The sequence below is a fragment of the Salvelinus alpinus genome, chromosome 1 (assembly GCF_045679555.1).
Source record: "Salvelinus alpinus chromosome 1, SLU_Salpinus.1, whole genome shotgun sequence".
Lineage (NCBI taxonomy): Eukaryota > Metazoa > Chordata > Actinopteri > Salmoniformes > Salmonidae > Salvelinus > Salvelinus alpinus.
In genome coordinates, this window is record NC_092086.1 from 91,653,312 (window position 1) to 91,679,667 (window position 26,356).

The 26,356-nt window shown below is 44.7% G+C and overlaps 1 protein-coding gene across 8 annotated transcripts in view; it reads right to left on the reverse strand.

The window, feature by feature from the left end:
• Positions 1-26,356, reverse strand: part of LOC139534198 (cell adhesion molecule DSCAML1-like) — an 88,039-nt gene that overhangs the window by 55,941 nt on the left and 5,742 nt on the right. For all 8 annotated transcript variants that reach the window (XM_071333150.1, XM_071333139.1, XM_071333120.1 and 5 more), the window contains exons 2-3: positions 13,700-14,020; positions 10,679-10,825 (exon numbers count right to left, since the gene is read on the reverse strand). In XM_071333150.1, the coding sequence (XP_071189251.1) occupies positions 10,679-10,825; positions 13,700-14,020 (468 nt within the window). The remainder of the gene's footprint in view (positions 1-10,678; positions 10,826-13,699; positions 14,021-26,356) is intronic.

Here is a 26,356-nt window from a genome sequence, read left to right on the forward strand (position 1 = left end):
TTTCATGTTTCAGTAATATAGTGTGTGACATAGCAAAGGCTGCATGTGATAGTAGTGAGTGTGTGTATATGTGTGTGTTGTTGGTATGGTTGGCTGGCTGATTTGCCCATTATCATTGATGTTACCCCCCCCCCCCATGGCCTTGCCATGTGCCGCATGGAACGGGGCAGCAGTGGAGGGGGGGATGGAGAGGGAGGGGTGAGGGTGGAGGGATGGAGAAATGGAAGCAGGGATGGAGAGAGAGAGAAAGAAGGGGGGTGACCTGTCGCCTGTCTGTGACAGTCGATGGGGTTTAGTTCCACATGCCCTCAAGGGTCTCACGTGTGTGTCCCCCCCCTCCACCCCTCTGTCCCTGTCCCACCTTGCCTGAGCATGACAATAGAGCCACCACACAACACAGCTCAGCACTGAACACAGCGTTAATGCACCCTGTATTAATGTTTAATGAGCTCCTCATGTTCAGATACTCTCAGAAAATCAGAAAATGGGTTTAGTGTGTTTGTGTGTGTGTGTGTGTGTGTGTGTGTGTGTGTGTGTGTGTGTGTGTGTGTGTGTGTGTGTGTGTGTGTGTGTGTGTGTGTGTGTGTGTGTGTGTGTGTGTGTGTGTGTGTGTGTGTGTGTGTGTGTGTGTGTGTGTGTGTGTGTGTGTGTGTGTGTGTGTGTGTGTGTGTGCGTGTGTGTGTGTGCGTGTGTGTGTGTGTGTGTGTGTGTGTGTGTGTAAGAGTGAGAAAAAGACGGGGGTTAAGTGGCTTGCTACATTGTGAAAGCGATTGTATGTGTGTCAGACCAGTGTTTACAAGATCCAGCGCAGTCACAGACAAATGTAGCAATTCATGTATTCCTGCTTTGAGTGCACATACACAGATTGACAAACTCTCTATGTCCCCTCCCTCTCTCATTTCCTTTACTATGTATATCTGCTTCCTTCTTTCTTCTCTCCTAGGCTCTCCTGCATTCTACTCCAGTACTCCTCTGTCTCTGGGGTAGATAGGGAGAACAGCTGCTCTAGCGCACAACTAGCTACAGACTTTGACAGTCGTTGCTGTGTGTCTGGGACAGAGGGCTAGGGCAGCAGTGTTGATGACATAGTGAGGAGATATGATTGTGAGAGGGCAGCACGGCGGGTTGAGACTGGCTGCCCCATGTGTTTTTCATTGTCTGCACATCCACAATAGGACCAGTTGGACCAGGGGGGAACAAGGAGGTGTATGTGAGGGGGAGTGACCAGGCTGCTCCCAGCAGGGTCCCAGGGGTGGGACGGGCTGGGGATCGATCTGTAATGTAGCCTGTAAATGACCCAGGGCCTGCTCACATCCATTAGGCCAGGGGATGACGGGGAGCACTGAGAAGAAGTGCACATCAAAATAACAGGACACCCAGGCCAGACCCATGCGCAGGACACACTTCAATGCCACTACAGTCAGCAAGGCCAGCTAGGCCCAGGTCCCACTACCATCAACAGGGCCAGCTAGGCCCAGGTCCCACTACAGTCTACAGGGCCAGCTAGGCCCAGGTCCCACTACCGTCAACAGGGCCAGCTAGGCCCAGGTCCCACTACCGTCAACAGGGCCAGCTAGGCCCAGGTCCCACTACAGTCAACAGGGCCAGCTAGGCCCAGGTCCCACTACAGTCAACAGGGCCAGCTAGGCCCAGGTCCCACTACAGTCAACAGGACCAGCTAGGCACAGGTCCCACTACAGTCAGCAGGGCCAGCCAGGCCCAGGTCCTACTACAGTCAATAGGACTAGCTAGGCCCAGGTCCCACTACAGTCAGCCAGAGACTATATAGCCAATTCACAAGTCTACCAACAGGGCCAGCTAGGCCCAGGTCCCACTACAGTCAACAGGACCAGCTAGGCACAGGTCCCACTACAGTCAGCAGGGCCAGCCAGGCCCAGGTCCTACTACAGTCAATAGGACTAGCTAGGCCCAGGTTCCACTACAGTCAGCCAGAGACTATATAGCCAATTCACAAGTCAACCAACAGGCAATTAGAGACATGTACAGTGTCATCTCCCTGACCTCACATCAACAGAGATGCTGAGACAGTCTCTTTAGAATGGGATGCAGGAAGAGGATATATTGATGCACATATCTTCATCATTTCTAAGTGTTTGTAATAATGAACAGAATATGCTAGGGGGATATCTAGCTAACTGATACTCTTTTTTTGAGCCTAAGATGTTGAAAACATAAAAATCTCTAGGGACCATAATTAATATCTCGGTATCATAATTACAGGTATTTGTGTATGACAACAACCTAGATGATGTCCACGGTCAGCTGTAAGGTTGTGCTGCAGTGAGGTATGATGGTACAATGCAGTAGAGGGGGTGAGAGAGGAGGAGAGGGGTTAATGTGTGAGCCAGGTGGGCTAGGTGGAGGAGCTGGGCATCTTCCCTGGGCCACCATGTGGCATTAGCCATCTGTTGCCGCTGCCTCTATTCATCAGACACACTCATTAGCTTTCTGTGGGGAAAGAGAGACCGGCTCAATCTGCATGCAAAGATCTCTCTGTGTCTCTCTTTATTCTCAACCCCACTCCCCTCTCTCTATCTAGTTCCCAACTCTTCCCTCCTCTATCCATGCTCCCTCTCCATCGTCTCACTCATCTAACTAAGTGATTAGCGTATCACAGGCTCTCATGTGTCCGATGGAGTTGGCAACAAGGGACGGGATGGCATGAGATGCGTGGTGGTGGGGGGGGGGGGGGGGGGGGTAAATAGGTCAGACTGCCCCACCCCCTCCCCCTCTAACCCCCCGCTGTCCTGGCCGGACAGTAAAGTGGGCCAGGCGACACACACACACTCATTATCCTTCTTCATTCTTCTTTCTCCTCCCTATCCCTCCTTCCCCTACAGCATCTGTTCCTTCCTGGCTTTTCCTAACCTACTCTCCTGTGTGGTTTCTCACCTCCTCTCTCACCTGTTCTTCCCCCTTCCCTCCTTTCCATGATCTCCCTTATCTAATCAGTTTTAATTCCCAATGCATCAAATGCCACCATCACTTTATATTTTCATCGGAGAGCAACAGAGATAGATAGAGTGTGTGTGTGTGTGTGTGTGTGTGTGTGTGTGTGTGTGTGTGTGTGTGTGTGTGTGTGTGTGTGTGTGTGTGTGTGTGTGTGTGTGTGTGTGTGTGTGTGTGTGTGTGTGTGTGTGTGTGTGTGTGTGTGTGTGTGTGTGTGTGAGAGAGAGAGAGAGAGAGAGAGAGAGAGAGAGAGAGAGAGAGAGAGAGAGAGAAAGAGATAGAGGGGAGAGGTAGGCTGGTTGCTGGATTGCATTACTAATTTATACAGAAGCCTTATTAGAATATTAATGCTATAAGCAATCAGGCAACCCTATGTTAAATTAACTGATATGAAGAGAGAGGAGGAGAAAGAGAGGGAAAGAGAAACAGGGAAAGAGAGAGAGGGGTGTTTTGTTTGGTAGTGGAATTATTGATGCCAAATGAAAGAATTAAGGACAACCTCTTTGGAAATGTCTCCTAGCACACACCTTACAGTAACTGGCTCCATCCACACACCATGACCATAAACCATATTAAACCATTTTATGAACAAAGTCAGTTTGAAATATATTCAGGGATTTTGTCATCTGAAACAGTTTACATATTAAATACGGATAGAAAATACAACCCATTTTCATAATGATAACTCAATTCCTAACACAGGATTTATCCTGGCTGTCTTTCAGTTACAACCACCTCAAACACACAACCGCAAATAGACCAAGATACATCTTCTTTAGCTCCATCACATACACTAACACACACTAACACAAACTAACACACACTAACACACCCACACTCTCCTGAGAAAGACGCCTGCCATTGTTTACAATGACCATCCAATTACTGGGCTGTGCTCAGATAGCCAGATAGCCAGAGAGCTTATACACACAAAATCAATTTCAATCTCCCTGTCTTCATTAGGCCTATCTGAGCAGTCTTTAGACCTGGGTTCTCTCTCTCTCATTGTCTCCTCTCTGATCTGTCTATGGAGAGAAAGAGAAAGGATGGATAGACAGTGAGAAAGAGATAGAGAAAGTGAGCAGGTCATGGAATGGACAGAGCAGGCAGGTAAGAGGGTCTGAATTAGAGAGGTGAGCAGATAGCTGATTGGCTGAATGAGGGGACAGCTTATTGGCTGAACAGGAGCAGGGCTGTCATTCAATTGGACATCCGAGTTCACTGACCCATCTGAGCCTTTATATAATCAAGCTAGCCATGCATGTTTCTCAGTATTCCCCAATCATTCAAAGTGTGTATGTGTTTATGTGTGTATGTGTGTATGTGTGCTAGCTATATATGTATGTTTGTGTGGCTAGAAGTGTGTATGTGTGTGTGTATGTGTGCTAGCTATATATGTATGTTTGTTTGGCTGGAAGTGTGTATGTGTTTATGTGTGCTAGCTATATATGTATGTGTGTGTGGCTGGAAGTGTGTATGTGTTTATGTGTGCTAGCTATATATGTATGTGTGTGTGGCTGGAAGTGTGTATGTGTGTGTGTATGTGTGCTAGCTATATATGTATGTTTGTTTGGCTGGAAGTGTGTATGTGTTTATGTGTGCTAGCTATATATGTATGTTTGTGTGGCTGGAAGTGTGTATGTGTTTGCGTGTGTGAGTGGGAGAGATTGCGTTGCTCAGATTGTATACCGCTCTGGGCAGATTATAGATTGGTATGGCAGATGTGGTGTGTTTCAGAGCGATGCCACATTGCACAGAGAGAGATTACTAGATTGCTGTGCTGTTATTATGATTAGGTCATTGTCTCCTTTGTTGATTGGGGTGGTCCTGGGTCAAGGTTAAACAATGCTGTCCTGGAGTGCAATTATGTTCAATCCTGGTCCCGCATGTGGTCACAGAAGGGTGCAAATTTTTGTCCCAGCCCAGCACTTACACACCTGATTCAGATAATAAGGGGCTTGATGATTAGTTAATTAGGCGTGAATCATTTGTGTTAGTGCTGGGCTAGAAGAACAACTGCATAGTGTTTTTTTCTGTGCTTTGTAGTGTATTTAACTGTATTGCACTGACCTCTGTATTGTGTATAATGTGTACTGTGCTGCTGTGTACAATACTGTATATTGTATACTGTGCTATTTAGTGTATTACTTAGGTTTATTTGACTGTGCTGCACTGTGGTGTTTTTACCTGGTGTGTGGTGTATTTAACTGGTGTGTGGTGTATTTAACTGTGGTGTATTTAACTGTGGTGTGTGTTGTATTTAAATGTGCTGTTCAGTGTAGAGGAATGTTGAATGCTCATTTCAGTGAGCAGCTCACCATGTTCACCATCTGATATCCACACTAATTACACTAATTACACACAGTACAGTACAGCCACAGTACAGTACAGTACAGCCACATAACAGTACAGTACAGCCACAGTACAGCCATAGTACAGCCACAGTACAGCCACATAACAGTACAGTACAGCCAAAGTACAGCCACATAGCAGTACAGTACAGCCACAGTACAGTACAGCACAGTACAGCCACAGTACAGCCACATACCAGTACAGTACAGCCACAGTACAGCCACAGTACAGCCACATAACAGTGCAGTACAGCCACAGTACAGTACAGTACAGCCACAGTACAGCCTCATAACAGTACAGTACAGCCACAGTACAGTCACATAACAGTACAGCCATAGTACAGCCACATACCAGTACAGTACAGCCACAGTACAGTACAGCCACAGTACAGTACAGTACAGCCACAGTACAGCCTCATAACAGTACAGTACAGCCATAGTACAGCCACATAACAGTACAGTACAGCCACAGTACAGCCACATAACAGTACAGTACAGCCACAGTACAGTACAGCCACAGTACAGCCTCATAACAGTACAGTACAGCCATAGTACAGCCTCATAACAGTACAGTACAGCCATAGTACAGCCACATAACAGTACAGTACAGCCACAGTACAGTACAGTACAGCCACAGTACAGCCTCATAACAGTACAGTACAGCCATAGTACAGCCACATAACAGTACAGTACAGCCACAGTACAGCCACATAACAGTACAGTACAGCCACAGTACAGCCACATAACAGTACAGTACAGCCACAGTACAGCCTCATAACAGTACAGTACAGCCACAGTACAGCCTCATAACAGTACAGTACAGCCATAGTACAGCCACATAACAGTACAGTACAGCAGCAGTACAGCCACATAACAGTACAGTACAGCCACATAACAGTATAGTACAGCCACAGTATAGCCACAGTAAAGCAATAACAACAAACACTCACTACAACCAATATACAAACTGTACATGTCACACTCAAATGTTGTGTAATATGCATTATTCAACGGGTGGGTCTAATCCTGAATTCTGATTAGTTAAAACCGCATTCCAGCCAGTGTCTATTCCACAAGTTACCTCCGGCTAAATCTTTGACGTTAAAATGCCTGTTTACTCTATTCCATCTGACTACGCAATCCACTGTCTCGTCAGCCCAGCCAGGCAATTTATGAACTTGATGTCCATTATAAAAAGCATCTAGACATTATCTCACACTTCTTTTAGACTAACATTTAGTTTTTCAACAACAGAGATTTGTATAAATCTTGCTGTCTGTCTCTCCGACATTTGCAACATTGTTTCAATATTCAAATTTGATTTCCAGCTGTCCCATAGTAATGAACGTTTCAGGAGTCGGGATGAGACAGACAGGCAGGCAGCTTTTCTCAGCCAGTCGAAATCATGAATCAGCATAATTTTTATGGATATATACAAATAACTATCAAGAGAAAACAGGTCAAACTAACTGAAGTGCATCTAGTTTAGTCTTTCCAGCTTCAGTTTGAAGTGATTGTGTTAGCTGATTGTGTTAGCTGTGTTGTTGGCTAGCTCCTCTGAACAACAGTGTCCTGACGGGTGAGCACATTTTCTACGCCAGGCGAAATTGTGCATCATTAGCTCATTGTTAAGGATGTATCCAAATAAATGTCACTAGAAAACCGCTTAAACAAACGCAAATGCAGCTACTTTGTTGTTATTCTGGCTGCACTGTTTGACGTGACTGTAAGTTAACCTTAGTTAGCTAGCTAGATAGCAAGCAAGGGATAAGAACTGGCAACGGAACATTTAGAACGAACAACTGGGTCAAGACCATCTGGAAACCGAACTGATAGAACGAATGACCAGCCGGCTTGGGTAGCAACCCTAGATTTGTGTCGGGACTACTGTATATCTTGTGGAAGAATGAAATAGTATGAATAAATTCATCAAAATAACGTTTTTAATGAAAATATGTCAATCATTCTTTGAATATGTGTCATGTTCGTCGTAATGTGAAGGAGAAAGAGAGGAGGACCAAGGCGCAGCGTGAAGTGAATACATTCTTCTATTTAATTTAAGAAGAAACGAAGAACACTTGACAAAACTATACAAAACAACAAAACGAACGTGACGCTATATATCAACAGTGCAGACACAAGCAACTAACATATAGACAATAACCCACAACCCACAATACAAAACAGGCTACCTAAATATGGTTATCAATCAGAGACAACGCAAAACACCTGTCTCTGATTGAGAACCATATCAGGCCAAACAGAGAAATAGAAAACATAGAAATACAAACATAGACTGCCCACCCCAACTCACGCCCTGACCAACTAAATAAAGACAAAACAAAGGAAATAAGGTCAGAAACGTGACAATATGTTGGTAAAAAGGATAATGCCCTCGAAGCCGGTGTTTATGTGTGACTTCGTCTCGGGCCTAACAACACCCGTGCCAATATATCCTCCAAATACCGTCTTCATGGGCATTATCACTTAAATATATTACAGGAAATATAAATAGATACAGTAAAACCAGGCTGATAAGAAATACATAAAAGGTGAAAGATTATATAAAATGCCAGGTAGTCTGTCAAAGCTCCTCGTAACTGACATAAGCATAATGTCTCAAACATACACCAAACATTCATTCACACAGTCTGTGTGTGTGTGTGTGTGTGTGTGTGTGTGTGTGTGTGTGTGTGTGTGTGTGTGTGTGTGTGTGTGTGTGTGTGTGTGTGTGTGTGTGTGTGTGTGTGTGTGTGTGTGTGTGTGTGTGTGTGTGTGTGTGCGTGCGTGCGTGTGTGTGCGTGTGCGTGTGTGCATGCGTGTGTGCATGTATATAGAACGCCATCTGCCAGGTCCTGAGGCTGTTCTTGCCCCACTACCCTCCTTGCTTCTCTTTCTTTGCCTCTTTCTCCCCTCTCTGTTCTCTCCCTCTCCACCTTCCACTTTGTTATTGTAAAGAGTTTCACTTCACAGCATTGGAGATGTTTATTGTTATCTGTTGTAGTATCACTGATAACTAAGGATATTTAACACATGTACACTATTAATGTAATAACTTCCCCTAAACACACAAATATAGACAAATATATATATACAGTACCAGTCAAAAGTTTGGACACACCTACTCATTCCAGGGTTTTTACTTTATTTGTACTATTTTCTACATTGTAGAATAATAGTGAAGACATCAAACTATGAAATAACACATATGGAATCATGTACTAACCAAAAAAGTTAAATAAATCAAAATATATTTTGTATTTGAGATTCTTCAAAATAGCCATCCTTTGCCTTGATGACAGCTTTGCACACCCTTGGCATTCTCTCAACCAGCTTCATGAGGTAGTCACCTGGAATGCATTTCAATTAACAGGTGTGCCTTGTTAAAAGTTCATTTGTGAAACTTCTTTCCTTCGTAATGCGTTTGAGCCAGTCAGTTGTGTTGTGACAAGGTAGGGGGTATACAGAAGATAGCGCTGTTTGGTAAAATACCAAGTCCATATTATGGCAAGAACAGCTCAAATAAGCAAAGAAAAAACGACAGTCCATCATTACTTTAAGACATGAAAGTCAGTCAATACGGAAGATTTCAAGAACTTCTTCAAGTGCAGTTGCAAAAACCATCAAGCGCTATGATAAAACTGTCTCTCATGAGGACCGCCACAGGAAAGGAAGACCCAGAGTTATCGCTGCTGCAGAGGATAAGTTCCTTAGAGTTAACTGCACCTCAGATTGCAGCCCAAATAAATGCTTCACAGAGTTCAAGGCAAAGAGTGGCTACTTTGAAGAATCTAAAATCTAAAATATATTTTTGATTTGTTTAACACTGTTTTGGTTACTACATGATTCCATGAGTGTTATTTCATAGTTTTGATGTCTTCACTATTGTTCTACAATGTAGAAAATAGTACAAATAAAGAAAAACCCTTGAGTAGGTGTGTCCAAACCTTTGACAGGTACTGTACATATAACAAAACGACAAATAAACACACTAACATGTGCACACACACACACACACACACACACACACACACACACACACACACACACACACACACACACACACACACACACACACACACACACACACACACACACACACACACACACACACACACACACACACACACACACACACTCGAATGAGGTTAATGAAGATGAATGTGGGACAGGGAGGGATCCAGGGAGAATGTAGAAATGTACACAACAGAGAGGAAAGTACAGGAGACATACTGTAGAAGTTGTAAAAAAGTCAAAGGCTCGTTGGCATGTCAGGAAAAGACGCAATGGATCTAAATTAGGATAACAATACAGAAGGGAAGAAATAGAAATGAACAAACAATGGAGTCAATCAGTTTAGACCGGGGGACAGATAAATAAAGATAGTTGGCTAGAGACACAAGGTTTGGGAGGGAGTGGTGAAGGTGGAGAGAGAGGTCAAAAGGTCAAAAGTTAGGGGAATATGTAGGAAGAGAGCAATGGAGCTCGAGAGTGAAAGGGATTGAGAAAGAGAGGAGAGAGAGAATAGGGAGAGAGAGATGTTTGTGTCCCATCGCACACTAGCGACTCCTGTGGCGGGCCGGGCGCAATGCATGCTGACACAGTCGCCAGGTGCATGGTGTTTCTTCCGACACATTGGTGCGGCTGGCTTCCGGGTTAAGAGAGCATTGTGTAAAGAAGCAGTGCAGCTTGGCTGGGTTGTGTTTCAGAGGACGCACGGCTCTCGACCTTCGCCTCTCCCGAGTCCGTACGGGAGTTGCAGCAATGGGACAAGACTGTAACTACCAATTGGATAGCACAAAATTGGGGAGAAAAAGGGGTAAAAAAAAAATTATTAAAGAAGAGGGAGAGAGAAAGATGAAGAGAGATGGAGAGAGTTGCAGGAGGAAGAATCAATGATCCAGAACAGTGAGCAGACAGACAGCAGACAGGAGTTAGAGTTAGGTCAGGAGATACAAAGAGCACAGCAGCAGCACATCATTATCATCATCATCATGCCTCCAAAACATACAGAAGGACACGTGCACACACACACACACACACACACACACACACACACACACACACACACACACACACACACACACACACACACACACACACACACACACACACACACACACACACACACACACACACACACACACACACTCAAAAACAACAACAACTGCATCTTGCTTCACCCTTGCTTTTGTTTTGAATGCATTGTAAATAGCAGCCATATGGACAAATTTATTCACAAACTCACACAAAACCCTTACAGATTACCTAGACAAATAATAACACTACCCTTTACCCAGCCCTTTCCTGTCCCCCCCCCAGCCCCCCCAACCCCTCTCTGTCCCATGATGTCCTACCTGGGACGATGGAGACAGTGTCTCTCTCCCAGGACACCACGCTGACGTACTCCTGCACGGCGGTGGGAATGAGGCACTTGAACACGGCCACGTTGCCCCGCATGGACCGCTGGTCTGCCACACGCACCGTGTACGGCTCCCTGAACACTATTATACAGAGAGAGACCAAGTGTTAAGGAGGTGGTGTGAGAATCTAAAAGTCTTATTTTGGTATAGGAAAAAGTGAATACCAGAGTTGTAGTGGAACACATAAGATGTATTCTGGCAGTCAATATTTTAAGAATCATTAATTGGATTGCAAAATAATCTACTAATAATATTAAATGTGCAAACATATTGGGAACAATTCAGATTCGGTTTTTGGATATTGTTTGAACACATCAATAACACTAATCGTACATCTGTTTTCAATTCAATTTCTCAGAAGGATTAACAGAAACATTATTGGCTAGCTACAATCAACATCAGAAACAAATCTATTATTGTGTATACAACTCAATATAAAAAATATGACAGAATAGGTGGTTTCTGTTAAAGCACTGCGATAGAGATAACAACCCAGCTTAATAAAACCATTGGGATGTGTAGTAGTGGTGTTCTGTTCATGCATGTTCATGCAATATTTTACACTCTCCTGAATGGGCATTAACTAATTAGTGAAATCAGGAGAAGCTAGGACATATTTGAAGGTTGCTAAGAAACTGCTTTGGAAGCCCCCTTGGTAACAGCAGTGTAGTGTAGCGAACAGGCAGCGTTACATTAACGTTAGGATCCTACTGCAGTATAACAACACATCAATATACATTACTACATCCACTTTACATAGAGAAACAGAGACATACATAGACATATAAATATGTCAAAATAATAATATGATATAGGAACAGGGATTAGACATATAAAATATGCTCTGATGGAAATTGTATCATCTACATTTGAATAATTGCCCGCTGTAGCTATGCAGTAAAGAGATTGTTCACCGAAATGACAAATGTACATAATATTATGGATATCTAGAAAGTAGGCTAGGGTTGGTTTATTTCTTCTACTGTAGCTACAGCATTAGCACCAGGAGTGAGAGTGAAACATAGGACACCTATACTCCAAATACTCTAACTATAAACCAAGTTGTAGTAACCCCATTACACTACCCCTTGACCTAACTCCTTGATCAGACCACAATAACACCACAGCACTGTGACCCGAAACCCCTGACTGTAACTTCTGAACCACGTCCCTCCTGACCATAACCGCTCCATGACCATACATAACGCCCTGACCATACATAACTCCCTGACCATACATAACGCCCTGACCATACATAACTCCCTGACCATACATAACTCCCTGACCATACATAACTCCCTGACCATACATAACGCCCTGACCATACATAACTCTCTGACCATACATAACGCCCTGACCATACATAACTCCCTGACCATACATACCTACCTGACCATACATAACTCCCTGACCATACATAACTCCCTGACCATACATAACGCCCTGACCATACATAACTCTCTGACCATACATAACTCCCTGACCATACATAACTCCCTGGATATGGGACGCGGCTGCTAAGGTTTTGTAAATGCTAATCCCTTGTCTCCTGGGGGTGGGCTTTTGGGTCATGAGGGAACGACGGCAGCAGCAGCAACGAGGAGAGACTGACAGGCTGGCGTGCGGCTCAGATCCGTCTCTCTCTCTCTCTCTCTTTCGCGTCTCTCTCTCTTCTTTCTCTCTTCTCTCTCGCTTCTTTCTCACTCTATCTCTCTCTCTCTCCCTCCATAATCCTCCACTGGCTTGGCTAGCTAGTATTAGTATTAGTAGGAGTATGTATTAGTGCAGGTCGGTGTTGGGAGGCAGAATATGAAAACAGATGTTGACAGCAGGAGGGACGGAGGAGGGACTGTCTGCCCTGATGTGAATGATGGACAGGGAGGGACAGAGAGAGTGGGAGAGGTAGGAAGGAAGGTGGAACAAGAGAGGTTGTGGAGAACCTACAGTCCAGGAGAACTGTAAAGGTGACCACTTGACAAACTGATTCAACTGACCATCTCACCTCCACTTAGTTTGTCCAGTATATGATACTGTATGAAATAGATCAAATGGACGAAAAGGCCCAGAGCTATCTACAATATATCCCACATCAGCAGCAGTTATAACCTGTGTTGTTTTATAAGAGGTCCACCTTGTTAAATAGCACTGGCATGATGTCTAATCAATGGAGTGCACCAATTAGGTTTCATAATGAGAGATAATGAATGAAGTGTTCTGCTGCGGTTATATTTAGCATGGTACCAGAGGACAATGTGAGAGGAGGAAGAAGAGAGGAGGAGGAGAAGGAATGATATGGATAGAAATAGAGATACAAAGATGGAGGGAGAACATCACGCAAGTCAGCTGATGCTTTAGGAATAGCATAGCAACCAGCAGCAGTAGCAGCAACATCTGCATAGATACTGTCATTAGTGATTCGTTTCTTGGTGCTTATGTGACTCATACTGCACATGTACATACCTATGTGTGTGGGCCAGACAGTTCAAACCAGTTGAAGCATAAGGGATTAGATGAAGGTTGTGGAGTATAACAAGGGGTACAGGCTGGTGGCCTCAATTCACCATGGTGATGGGGTTAAATGGTTGTGTAGTGTGTAACAAAGTCCAGTGAACCTGTGTTACAGTTGTTGTCCTAGCAGAGTAGACTGTGTTCTAGGTCAGTCTGGATTTGGGAACAGGGTTTGTTCAGGTGCCTCTCTGAGTGGCTTGTGCTGTGGCCAGCAGGCTTTTGGCAGCTGTCAATCACTCCCTGCCTTTTGCTTGTTTACATTTTCTCTCTCCATCATTCCCCTCCCTTCTGCCATCGAAGTTACTTCTGTGCATCAACACCCTCTATTATCCCACCTCTCTACTTCCTCTCCCCCTCCCTTCTTCACCTGTCCCTTCATTCTCCTATTCACTCTTTTCCCCTCCGCTTTTTATGTTCTCCCCCCGCCCCCTTTTCCCCTCTCCTCACCAGCTTTGACTCTGATATTGGGGCTTCGGATCTTGCCAGCCTGGTTTTCTGCGGTGCAGAAGTAGTCGTTGTCGTGGATGTAGGAGTTGAAGGCGGAGGGTGAGAAGGGGTAGAGTTGGAGGGTGCCGTTGGCATGGACGTGGCGGATGTGGGGCACGTCGTAGATGTCATCGCCGGTGGCCAGGTACCAGCGCAGGATGGCGGTGGGGGTGCCGCCCGCCGGGCAGGGCAGAGACACCCCCACCGAGCTGGAGTAGGTCAGCCTCTGCAGGGATGCGTTCACAAAGTACAGCCTGGTAGAGCCCACATCCTCACTGTGTACTGCATGGGGAGAGAGATAGGATAGTTGGTAATAGGTAGGGTAGAGAAAAGTCAGTGACATGTAGAACTATATAAGCTAAGTGTCACTGTTGCAAAACAACAGATAACGAATTGCATGAAAAACACTGTTGAGCTCCATATTCAAAATACATATCTGGAACTCTGCCCGCGTGTTATTCAATAAAAATGACGCTAGAAGTAAAAAGGGAGATTGAAAAGTAATGACACATAAACACATGTAATAAAACAAAAGAAGGGGAGGAACATGAATGCCCTTCAAATGTGTAGCAAAATAATCATAACAAATGTATGTCAAATGCCCAGCTGCAAACATCAGTCATGTGATGCAGAAAGCCAGGGATTTGAGTTAAAGCCTCTGGTGGGTTACGTGGATGGGGGAGGAGGCCTCTACCTCTACACACACACAGACACACAGACACACACCAAGAGGAAAAACACAGTTATGTGATTGGAATTTGTATGCCAGACACAGAGTTAAGTCTGTTTAATCTTCTTTCATATTTATCACACAGACACACACACACACACACACACACACACACACACACACACACACACACACACACACACACACACACACACACACACACACACACACACACACACACACACACACACACACACACACACACACACACAACACACACACACCAGGAGTGTTCCTACTGGGTGCTCAGATTAGGGGTACAGAACCCCATCAGAGAGAGAAAGGGAGAGTACCCACAATTCAGAATCAAGGAGGGGAAGATTAGAAGAGAGAGAAAGGACTATATGCTAGATGGACATATGTGGATGCACAAATCCATCTCATCATTCCCCAAAATATGTAATGCATACATCCTTTATCCCACAGTGCAATAATGCTTAACAATACAAAACAAAACCCGCAAATCCTAAAAATGTAAAGCAAGGAATGAAGAAATATCAGAACGAGCAATGTCAGAGAATATAAATATATATATAAATATACACCCAATCCAAGATGGTGTAGCAGTCGGACGTGTGTTTGTCTTGTCCCCTGTAAACAGTCGGTTTCGTCGTTTTTTTTCGTACAGTTGAAATCGGAAGTTTACATACACTTAGGTTGGAGTCATTAAAACTCGTTTTTCAACCACTCCACAAATTTCTTGTTAACAAACTATAGTTTTGGCAAGTCAGTTAGGACATCTACTTTGTGCAAGACACAAGTAATTTTTCCAACAATTGTTTACAGACATATTATTTCACTTATAATTCACTCTATCATAATTCCGGTGGGTCAGAAGTTTACATACACTAAGTTGACTGTGCCTTTAAACAGCTTGGAAAATTCCAGAAAATGATGTCATGGCTTTAGAAGCTTCTGATAGGCTAATTGACATCATTTGAGTCAATTGGAGGTGTACCTGTGGATGTATTTCAAGGCCTAACTTCAAACTCACTGCCTCTGCTTGACATCATGGGAAAATATAAAGAAATCAGCCAAGACTTCAGAAAAAAAATTGTAGACCTCCACAAATCTGGTTCATCCTTGGGAGCAATTTCCAAACGCATGAAGGTATCACGTTCATCTGTATAAACAATGGTACGCAAGGATAAACACCATGGGACCATGCAGCCGTCATACCTCTCAGGAAGGAGACGCGTTCTGTCTCCTAGAGATGAACGTACTTTGGTGTGAAAAGTGCAAATCAATCCCAGAACAACAGCAAAGGACCTTGTGAAGATGCTGGAGGAAACAGGCACAAAACTATGTATATCCACAGTAAAATTAGTCCTATATCAACATAACCTGAAAGGCCGCTCACCAAGGAAGAAACCACTGCTCCAAAACCGCCATAAAAAAGCCAGACTACGGTTTGAAACTGCACATGGGGACAAAGATCGTACTTTTTGGAGAAATGTCCTCTGGTCTGATGAAACAAAAATAGAACTGTTTGGCCATAATGACCATCGTTATCTTTGTGGGGAAAAGAAGGAGGCTTGTAGGCCGAAGAACACCATCCCAACCGTGAAGCACGGGGGTGGCAGCATCATGTTGTGGAGGTGCTTTGCTGCAGGATGGACTGGTGCACTTCACAAAATAGATGGCATCATGAGGCAGGATAATTATGTGGATATATTGAAGCAACATCTCAAGACATCAGTGAGGAAGTTAAAGCTTGGTCGCAAATGGGTCTTCCAAATAGACAATGACCCCAAGCATAATTCCAAAGTTGTGGCAAAATGGCTTAAGGACAACAAAGTCAAGGTATTGGAGTGCCCATCACAAAGCCCTGACCTCAGTCCTATAGAACATTTCTGGGCAGAACTGAAAAAGCGTGCGCAAGCAAGGAGGCCTACAAACCTGGCCAAAATTCACCCAATATATTGTGGGAAGCTTGTGGAAGGCTACCTGAAATGTTTGACCCAAGTTAAACAATTTAAAGGCAATGCTACCAAATACTAATTGAGTGTATGTAAATGTCTGACCCACTGGGAATGTGATGAAAGAAATAAAAGCTAAAATAAATCATTCTCTCTACTATTATTCTGACATTTCACATTCTTAAAATTAAGTGGTGATCCTAACTGACCTAAGACAGGGAATTTTTACTAGGATTAAATGTCAGGAATTGTGAAAAACTGAGTTTAAATGTATTTGGCTAAGGTGTATGGAAACCTCCGACTTCAACTGTATATATTTTCATCTCACTTTCCAACTATGATCTAAATATACTTTCCTGCAACCCGCCTCACCCAATATGGTACGGATCTGCTATTTGTATACGTTATAACTGGAACCTCCATCAGAAGCTAGCCAGCTAACTAGCTACTAGCTAGTAGTCACTGTTAGCCACGGCTAGCGGTTTTCACCTTTAGCTCGGACACCAGACAGCTTTAGCTCGGTCAATACCTGCCAGTCTGCACAGCGCGATATCAACCCAGAGCATATCAGACTGCTTTTCTCCACCACATCACCGGATTCCTGCCGCAAGCTCTAGGCCATTGCACCGGATCGTCGGAGCTAGCTAGCTGCAACTGAGTGGCTACTGCTGTCTAACGCCTCTGTCCCAAAGCAAGCATCAGTTAGCCTTGAGCTAACTTCGAGCTAGGCCCATCTCCTGGCTAGCCGAAGAGGTATACCCGCAAATTTGTGGGCTACAATACCTCTTTTGCCAATTGGCCTGGACCCTATATTGCCGACACGGAGCCCCGCTGATCCATCACGACTGGTCTTCCGAATCGTCCGAAGTGGTTTCAACAGGCCTTTCCATTGCGATGTCGCCGAAGACCCATCTGCTACCCCCGGCCCGCTAGCATTCTGAACTGCGTGCCTCCCGCTGGCTTAGCATAGTAGCGACTACCGAACGGCTCCCTGACTCACCTATTGCTGCTCATTGGACCCTATGATCACTCGGCTACACATGCCTCTCTCTAAAGTCAATATGCCTTGTCTTCTGCTGTTTCGGGTTAGTTATTATTGTTTTATTTCACTGTAGAGTCCCTAGTCCAGCCCAACATGCCTTGGATAGCTCTTTTGTCACACACCCCACACATGGGGAGACCTCACCTGGCTTAACTGGTGTCTCCAGAGATGCAAGCTCTCTCATCGTCACTCAATGCCTAGGTTTACCCACACTGTACTCACATCCTACCATACCCTTGTCTGTACATTATGCCCTGAATCTATTCTACCACGCCCAGAAATCTGCCCCTTTTATTCTCTGTTCCCAAAGCACTAGACGGCCAGTTCTTATAGCCTTTAGCTGCACCCTTATCCTGCTCCTCCTCTGTTCCTCTGGTGATGTAGAGGTTAACCCAGGCCCTGTAGCCCCTTTCCAGAAATAAGTCTCTCACTGTTGCCGCTTGGTATAGACCCCCCTCAGCCCCCAGCTGTGCCCTGGACACCATATGTGAATTGATTGCCCCCCGACTATCTTCAGAGTTCGTACTGTTAGGTGACCTAAACTGGGATATGTTTAGCACCCTGGCCATTCTACAATCTAAGCAAGATGCCCTCAATCTCACACAAATTATCAAGGAACCTACCAGGTACAATGGTAAATCTGTTAACATGGGCACCCTCATAGATATCATCCTGACCAACCTGCCCTCTAAATACACCTCTGCTGTCTTCAACCAGGATCTCAGCGATCACTGCCTCATTGCCTGCGTCCGTAATGGGCCCGTGGTCAAACGATCACCCCTCATCACTGTCAAACGCCCCCTAAAACACTTCAGCGAGCAGGCCTTTCTAATCAACCTGGCCCGGGTATCCTGGAAGGATATTGACCTCATCCCGTCAGTAGAGGATGCCTGGTTGTTCTTTAAAAGGGCTTTCCTTACCATCTTAAATAAGCATGCCCCGTTCAAAAAATGTGGAACAGATAAAGCCCTTGGTTCACTTCAGACTTGACTGTCCTTGACCAGCACAAAAACATCCTGTGGCGTACTACATTAGTATCGAATAGCCCCCACGATATGCAACTTTTCAGGCAATTCAGGAACCAATATAAACAGTCAGTTAGGAAAGCTAATGCTAGCTTTTTCAAACAGAAATTTGCATCCTTTAGCACTAATTCCAAAACGTTTTGGGACACTGTAATGTCCATGGAGAATAAGAGCACCTCCTCCCAGCTGCCCACTGCACTGAGGATAGGAAACACTGTCACCAACGATAAATCTACGATAATCGAGAATTTCAATAAGCATTTTTCTACAGATGGCCATGCTTTCCACCTGGCTACCCCTACCCCGGCCAACATCTCAGCACCCCCTGCAGCAACTTGCCAAAGCCCTCCCCGCTTCTCCTTCACCCAAATCCAGATAGCTGATGTTCTGAAAGAGCTGCAAAATCTGGATCCCTACAAATCAGCTGGGCTAGACAATCTGGACCCTCTCTTTCTAAAATTATCCGCCGAAATTTACTAGCCTGTTCAACCTCTCTTTCGTATCGTCTGAGATCCCTAAAGATTGGAAAGCTGCCACGGCCATCCCCCTCTTCAAAGGGGGAGACACTCTAGACCCAAACTGTTATAGACCTATATCCATCCTGCCCTGCTTTTCTAAAGTCTTCGAAAGCCAAGTTAACAAAACAGATCACCGACCATTTTGAATCCCACCATACCTTCTCCACTGTGAAATCTGGTTTCTGAGCTGGTCATGGGTGCACCTCAGCCACGCTCAAGGTCCTAAACGATATCATAACCGCCATAGATAAAACACAGTACTGTGCAGCCATTTTCATCGACCTGGCCAAGGCTTTCGACTCTGTCAATCATCGCATTCTTATCGGCAGACTCAATAGCCTTGGTTTCTCAAATGACTGCCTCGCCTGGTTCACCAACTACTTCTCAGATAGAGTTCAGTGTTTCAAATCGGAGGGCCTGTTGTCCGGACATCTGGCAGTCTCTATGGGGGTGCCACAGGGTTCAATTCTCGAGCCGACTCTTTTCTCTGTATATATCAATGATGTCGCTCTTGCTGCTGGTTATTCTCTGATCCACCTCTACGCATTCTGTATACATCTGGCCCTTCCTTGGAAACTGTGTTAACAAACCTCCAAACGAGCTTCAATGCCATACAACACTCCTTCCATGGCCTCCAACTGCTCTTAAATGCAAGCAAAACTAAATGCATGCTCTTCAACCGATTGCTGCCCGCCTAGCATCACTACTTTGGACGGTTCTGACTTAGAATTTTTGGACAATTACAAATACCTAAGTGTCTGGTTAGACTGTAAAATCTCCTTCCAGACTCACATTAAGCATCTCCAATACAAAATTAAATCTAGAATCGGCTTCCTATTTCGCAACAAAGCCTCCTTCACTCATGCTGCCAAACATACCCTCGTAAAACTGACGTTCCTGCCGATCCTCGACTTCGGTGATGTCATTTACAAAATAGCCTCCAACACTCTAATCAGCAAATTGGATGTAGTCTATCACAGTGCCATCCGTTATGTCATCAAAGCCCCATATACTACCCACCACTGCGACCTGTATGCTCTCGTTGGATGGCCCTCGTTACATATTCGTCACCAAACCCACTAGCTCCAGGTCATCTATAAGTCTTTGCTAGATAAAGCCCCACCTTATCTCAGCTCACTGGTCACCATAGCAACACCCACCCGTAGCACGCACTCCAGCAGGTATATTTCACTGGTCATCCCCAAAGCCAACACCTCTTTTGACCGCCTTTCCTTCCAGTTCTCTGCTGCCAATGACTAGAACGAATTGCAAAAATCACTGAAGCTGGAGACATATCTCCCTCACTAACTTTAAGCATCAGCTGTCAGAGCAGCTTACCGATCACTGTACCTGTACACAGCCCATCTGTAAATAGCACACCCAACTACCTCAGCCCCATATTGTTATTTATTTTTTTGCTCTTTTCCACCCTAGTATCTCTACTTGCACATCATCATCTGCACATCTATCACTCCAGTGTTAATGCTAAATTATTTTGCCACTATGACCTATTTATTGCCTTACCTCCCTAACCTTACTACATTTGCACACACTGTACATACATTTTTCTATTGTGTTATTGACTGTACATTTGTTTATCCCATGTGTAACTTTGTGTTGTTGTTTTTGTCGCACTGCTTTGCTTTATCTTGGCCAGGTCGCAGTTGTAAATGAGAACTTGTTCTCAACTGGCCTACCTTGTTAAATAAAGGTTTAAAGAGGATGGTGTGTATAGACAGTATGGACAGTATATGAATAGAAAAGGTGTGTACAGCAGTAGTTATATAGGATGAGCATTGACTAGAATACAGTGTCAGGTTTTGGCCAGGACTGTTCAGGTTTTTGGTCACTAGATGTCCCCATTGCACCTTTTTTGTTCCTTTTGTTTTTTCCTTGCTCTATTATTGTTTGCAGCTGTTTGTCGTTCCCTTGTTAGTATTTAAACCCTGTGTGTTCCTCAGTTCCTTGCTCAGTGTTTGTAAGTTAGCACCCAGCCCCAGCCTAGCCTTGTTGTGAACATATGATTCTCTTGTTGGATTTTCCAGAGGTTCTCTGGTTTAGTTCTTGTGTATTTTTGAGTAGTCTTTTGAGGTTTGTTTTTCCCTGCTGTTTTTTCCACTTTGTGGAGTTTCTTTGTATTTTGGAGGATATCCATTTTGTGCTTCTTGGCTTTATGTTTGGACATTGTGGATTTAGATTCTTTGCCTGAAGATTTTGTTCTTTAATTAAACCACCATCTCTAGTACTGCTGTGTCTGCCTCATCTTCTGGGTTCTGACGATTATTAGTGACTGTTTCTCGCACCGGGTCCTGACATACAGTATATAAAATGTGCTTAACCAGTTCCATAATAAATTGTATGGACTCAATCTGTTACTACATTATCTCAATAAATTGCATGGACTCAATCTGTTACTACATTATCTCTGTACCCCACACATACATATAATTGTAAGGTCCCTCAGTCAAGCAGTGAATTTTAAACACAGATTCAACCACAAAGACCAAGGAGATTTTCCAATGGCTATTAAAAAAGGGAACCTATTGGTAGATGGGTAAAAATAAAAAAATTAAGTAGACATTGAATATCTCTTTGAGCATGGTGAAGTGAATTAATTATACTTCGGATGGTGTATCAATACACCAAGTCACTACAAAGATACAAGCGTCCTTACTAACTCAGATGCCGGAGAGGATGGAAACCGCTCAGGGATTTCACCATGAGGCCAATTGTGTCTTTAAAACAGTTACAATGGCTTGTGTAGTTACACAATACTAACCTAAATGGCAGAGTTAAAGGAAGTAAGAATGGATGCATGCCATTCTAAAGTGTGCATCCTATTTGCAATAAGGCATTAAAGTAAAACAGCAAAAACTGTCCTGAATACAAAGTGTTATGTTGGGGGCTATTTCAGCACAACACATCACTGAGTACCACTCTTCATATTTTCAATCATGGCAGTGGCTGCCTCATGTTATGGGTATGCTTGTCATCAGCAAGGACTAGGGAGTTTTTTATGATAAAAAGAAACAGAATAGAGCTAAGCACAGGCAAAATCCTAGAGGAAAACCTGGTTCAGTCTGACACTGGGAGACAAATGCACCTTTCAGCAGGACAATAACCTAAAACAAGGCCAAATATACACTGGAGTTGCTTACCAAGCCAACATTGAACATTCCTGAGTGGCCTAGTTACAGTTTTGACTTAAATCGGCTTGAAAATCTAAGGCAAGACTTGAAAATGTTTGTCTAGCAATAATCAACAACCAACTTAACAGGGCTTGAAGAATATTTTAAAGAATAATGTGCAAATATTGTACAATACAGGTGTGCAAAGCTCTTAAAGACTTACCCAGAAAGACTCACAACTGTAATCACTGTATTGACTCAGGGGTGCAAATACTTATGTCAATTAGATATTTCTGTATTTCATTTTGAATACATCTGCTAACATTTCTAAACACATTTTCATTTTGTCATTATGGAGTAATATGTGTAGTTGTGTGAGAAAAAAATGGATTTGATCAATTTTGAATTCAGGGTGTAACACAACAAAATGTGGAATAAGTCAAGGGGTGTGAACACTTTCTGAAGGCACTGTACATAGGGCAGCAGTCTCTAAGATGCAGGGTAGAGTACCGGGTGGTAGCCGGCTAGTAACAGTGACTAAGTTCAGGCCAGGGTACTGGGCGGAGGCCGGCTAGTAGTGACTGTTTAACAGTCTGATGGCTGTTTTTCAGTCTCTCGATCTCAGCTTTGATGCACCTGTACTGTCTCCGCCTTCCAGATGGTAGCAGGCCGTGGCTCGGGTGGCTGAGGTCCTTGATGATCTTCTTGGCTTTCCTGTGAAACCGGGTGCTGTAGATGTCCTGGAGGGATGGCAATGTGCCCCCAGTAATGCATGGGGCTGACCACACCACCCTCTGGAGAGCCATGCAGTTGCGGAAGGTGTAATTGCCGTACCAGGTGGTGATACAGACAGGATACTCTCAATGGTTCATCTGTAGAAGTTTGTGAGGGTCTTAGGGGCCAGGACAAATTTCTTCAGCCTCCTGAGGTTGTGAATGGACCATTTCAGGTTGTCAGTGATGTGCACACCGAGGACCTTAAAGCTTTTCACCCTCTCCACTGAGTCCCGATGATGTGGATGGGTGCATGCTCTCTCTGATGTCTCCTGAAGTTCACGATCAGCTCCTTCGATTTGTTGACGTTGAGGGAAAGGTTATTATTCTGGTACCACTCTGCCAGGGCCCTCACCTCCTCCCTGTTGGCTAACTCGTCATTGTTGGTAATCAGGCCTAACACTGCTGTGTCGTCTGCAAACTTGATCATTGAGTAGGAGATGTGGGTGGCCCCGAAGTCATGGGTGAACAGGGGGCACAGGAGGGGGCTGAGCACGCGCCCATGTTGAGGATCATCATAGCGGAGGTGTTGTTGCCTACCTTCATCACCTGGGGTCGACCCGTCAGGAAGTCCAGGACCCAGGTTCGCAGGGCGGGGTTCAGACCCAGGGCCTCGAGCTTAGTGATGAGCTTGGAGGGCAATATGGTTTTTGAAGGCTGAGATATACAGTAGTCGATGAACAGCATTCTTACATAGGTATTCCTCTTGTCCAGAAGGGATAGGGCAGTATGCAGTGCAATGGTGATTGAGTGATCTGTGGATCTGTTGGGGCGGTATGCAAATTGTAGTGGGTCTAGGGTGCCAGGTAAGGTGGAGGTCATATGATCCTTAACTAGCCTCTTAAAGTACTTCATGATGGCAAAAGTGAGTGCTACGGAGTGATAGTCATTTAGTTCAGTTACCTTCACTTTCTTGGGTACAGGAAGAATGGTGGACATCTTGAAGCAAGTGGGGACAACAGACTGGCAGATGGAGAGATTGAATATGTCCGTAAACACTCCAGCCAGCTGCTCTGCCCATGCTCTGAGGAAGCGGCTTGGGATGCCGTCTGGGCCGGCAGCCTTGCGAGGGTTCATTCACCTCTACCTCTAGACTCTCTCTCTCTATTGTCCAGCCCCTCCAACACTACTGTCCAAACCATCTGCACCAGGCTCTCTAGTAACCCTAGAGTAAACACTTAGGCTAATTTAATGTACATTTGTGTTTGCTAGTGTGTACGTTGTGCTGTTGACAGACAGGTTGGTTACATTTGCAGACATTTGCAGATTTCAGATGGTGGTGATAGCAACCCATTAAACTATGAAGCTTTTTCTCACAGGATCAGCACTATGGACAGATTCTATACATTTACCCAAGAGTAAGATCAGAACCACGGACAGAGTCTAGAGATTAACCCTGGAGTAAAATCAGCTCCTATGGATAATGATGCTTCCATAGTCTATATAATCCCACCTAAGGGCTAGTCCATAATGCCACGAGTCATGTCCCCTTGAAAGAACAGAAGCACTCACTACTGGCTCCATGGTCTGGGCTCAACATAACATTGATGTTAGATGTGAAGTGAGGGCAGCATGTTACAGATGGTAAATATGAACTCTAGCCATCCATCTGATGGTGGACTGCAGAATCCAGGTCAGACATGCTCCCCCACCCCAATGCATGCGCCATGCCCCCTCCCCTCCCTCCCCTCTGCAGATTACTGATAATGGCCCCCGAGCATAAAGCCCATATTAAAGATGGCAATATCTATAATCTCCCAATGGGGAGAAGACTAAAGTGGAGGGGTGGAGTGGTGGATTGGGGAAAGGCAGGCTGAGAGCATGGGGGGGGGCGGGCAGCAGGACCACCCCTCTTTAGATTAGGGGCCTGGGGGCTGGAGGGGTGAGGGGGGTTAAAAGAGGGGTACTGGGCAGTATCGAGTGCGGAGTGAGTGAGAGAGGGGGGGGGGGTCAACCAGCCCACTCAAAGCCTGTCACAAACAGACACACACCACACACACACACACATGCCACAAAGGGAATTTAGGGCATGCTCACACTGGGTGGAGACAGAGGGGTTGCCATGGTGGCACTGGCATGTGACAAAAAAATATATACACAACATACTATGTGTGAATACAGTGTGTTAGTTGTATTTTGAGGGGGTGAACTGGGGGCAAGTGACTTCCATCCAAGTCAATGGAAGGAGAAACCATCCGGACCATTAATTAACAGCCAGGTCACCTGTGATACAATTCAGTATTCAACGTCCATCCATGTCTGAGGACGCCAGGAGATAATGTGGACACCGGCCACTAGGGTCAACAGTTAGCTCTGTTACCTTCAAGTAGGTTTAGATTTTGCTAGATAGAGTGTTGTGGACGGGGATGGCAAATGGGCGTAATTATCTGAATGATTCCAAAGGTTGCTAGGCAATTTTTTAGATTTTTGTTTTTAAGCCTATCCCAAACCTTAACCTTTCAGAGTTAATGCCTAACCTTAAGATTTCAGAGTTAATTCCTAAATGTTTCATTTTTAAGTATTTTTTGTTGTTGTTGTATTTTACTCCCTTTTTCATTTAGGATCTTATCTCATCGCTGCAACTCCCCAACGAGCTCGGGAGAGGCGAAGGTCAAGTCATGCGTCCTCCGAAACATGACCTGCCAAACTGCGCTTCTTAACACCCACCCGCTTAACCCGGGAGCCAGCCGCACCAATGTGTCGGAGAAAACACTGTTCAACTGACAACCGAAGTCAGCCTGCAGGCGACCGGCCCTCCACAAGGAGTCGCTAGACCGCGATGAACCAAGTAAAGCCTCACCTGTCAAACCCTCCCCTAACCCAGATGACGCTGGGACAATTGTGCGCCTCCCTATGGGACTCCCGGTCACAGCATGGGATCGAACCCGGGTCTGTAGTGACGCCTCTGCGATGCAGTGCCTTAGACCGCTGTGCCACTCGGGAGGCCCATTAATGCCTAAACTTAACCTGAGTTAATGCCTAAACTTAACCTGAGTTAATGCCTAAACTTAACCTTAAACACTTTGAAATTTGACGTTTGTAACAACTTCGAAATTTGATATTAGATAACCATGGATGAATGTCTAATTCTGACGTGAGACTGTGAGAGCTGGTTGTTAATTAATGGCTCAAATGGCCTTCCCATCTCCATTTTGTGGAATCATGAGCTGCTTCTCAGAAAAACAGTCAGTCTGAATGGATCAAATCATTCAGCCAAAACATTCTAGCATCCTATTTGACTGTGTATTGACTGCCAGCCATTAATGTACTATGTCATGTTAACACATCAACAAACCCCCTTTCAGTCAAATTCAGTCCAAAGCATCTGAATTCAGTGTTGACCTGGTATATGGTGACACCAGTAGAACTGGGAGTTCAGTCCTAATAAAACACAATAAGGAAAAACAATAGAAAATATGTATAATGAAACGCATCCATGTCCCCTCATTCATTGAGGTGTTTTCATTGCAGTGCATTGGAGCC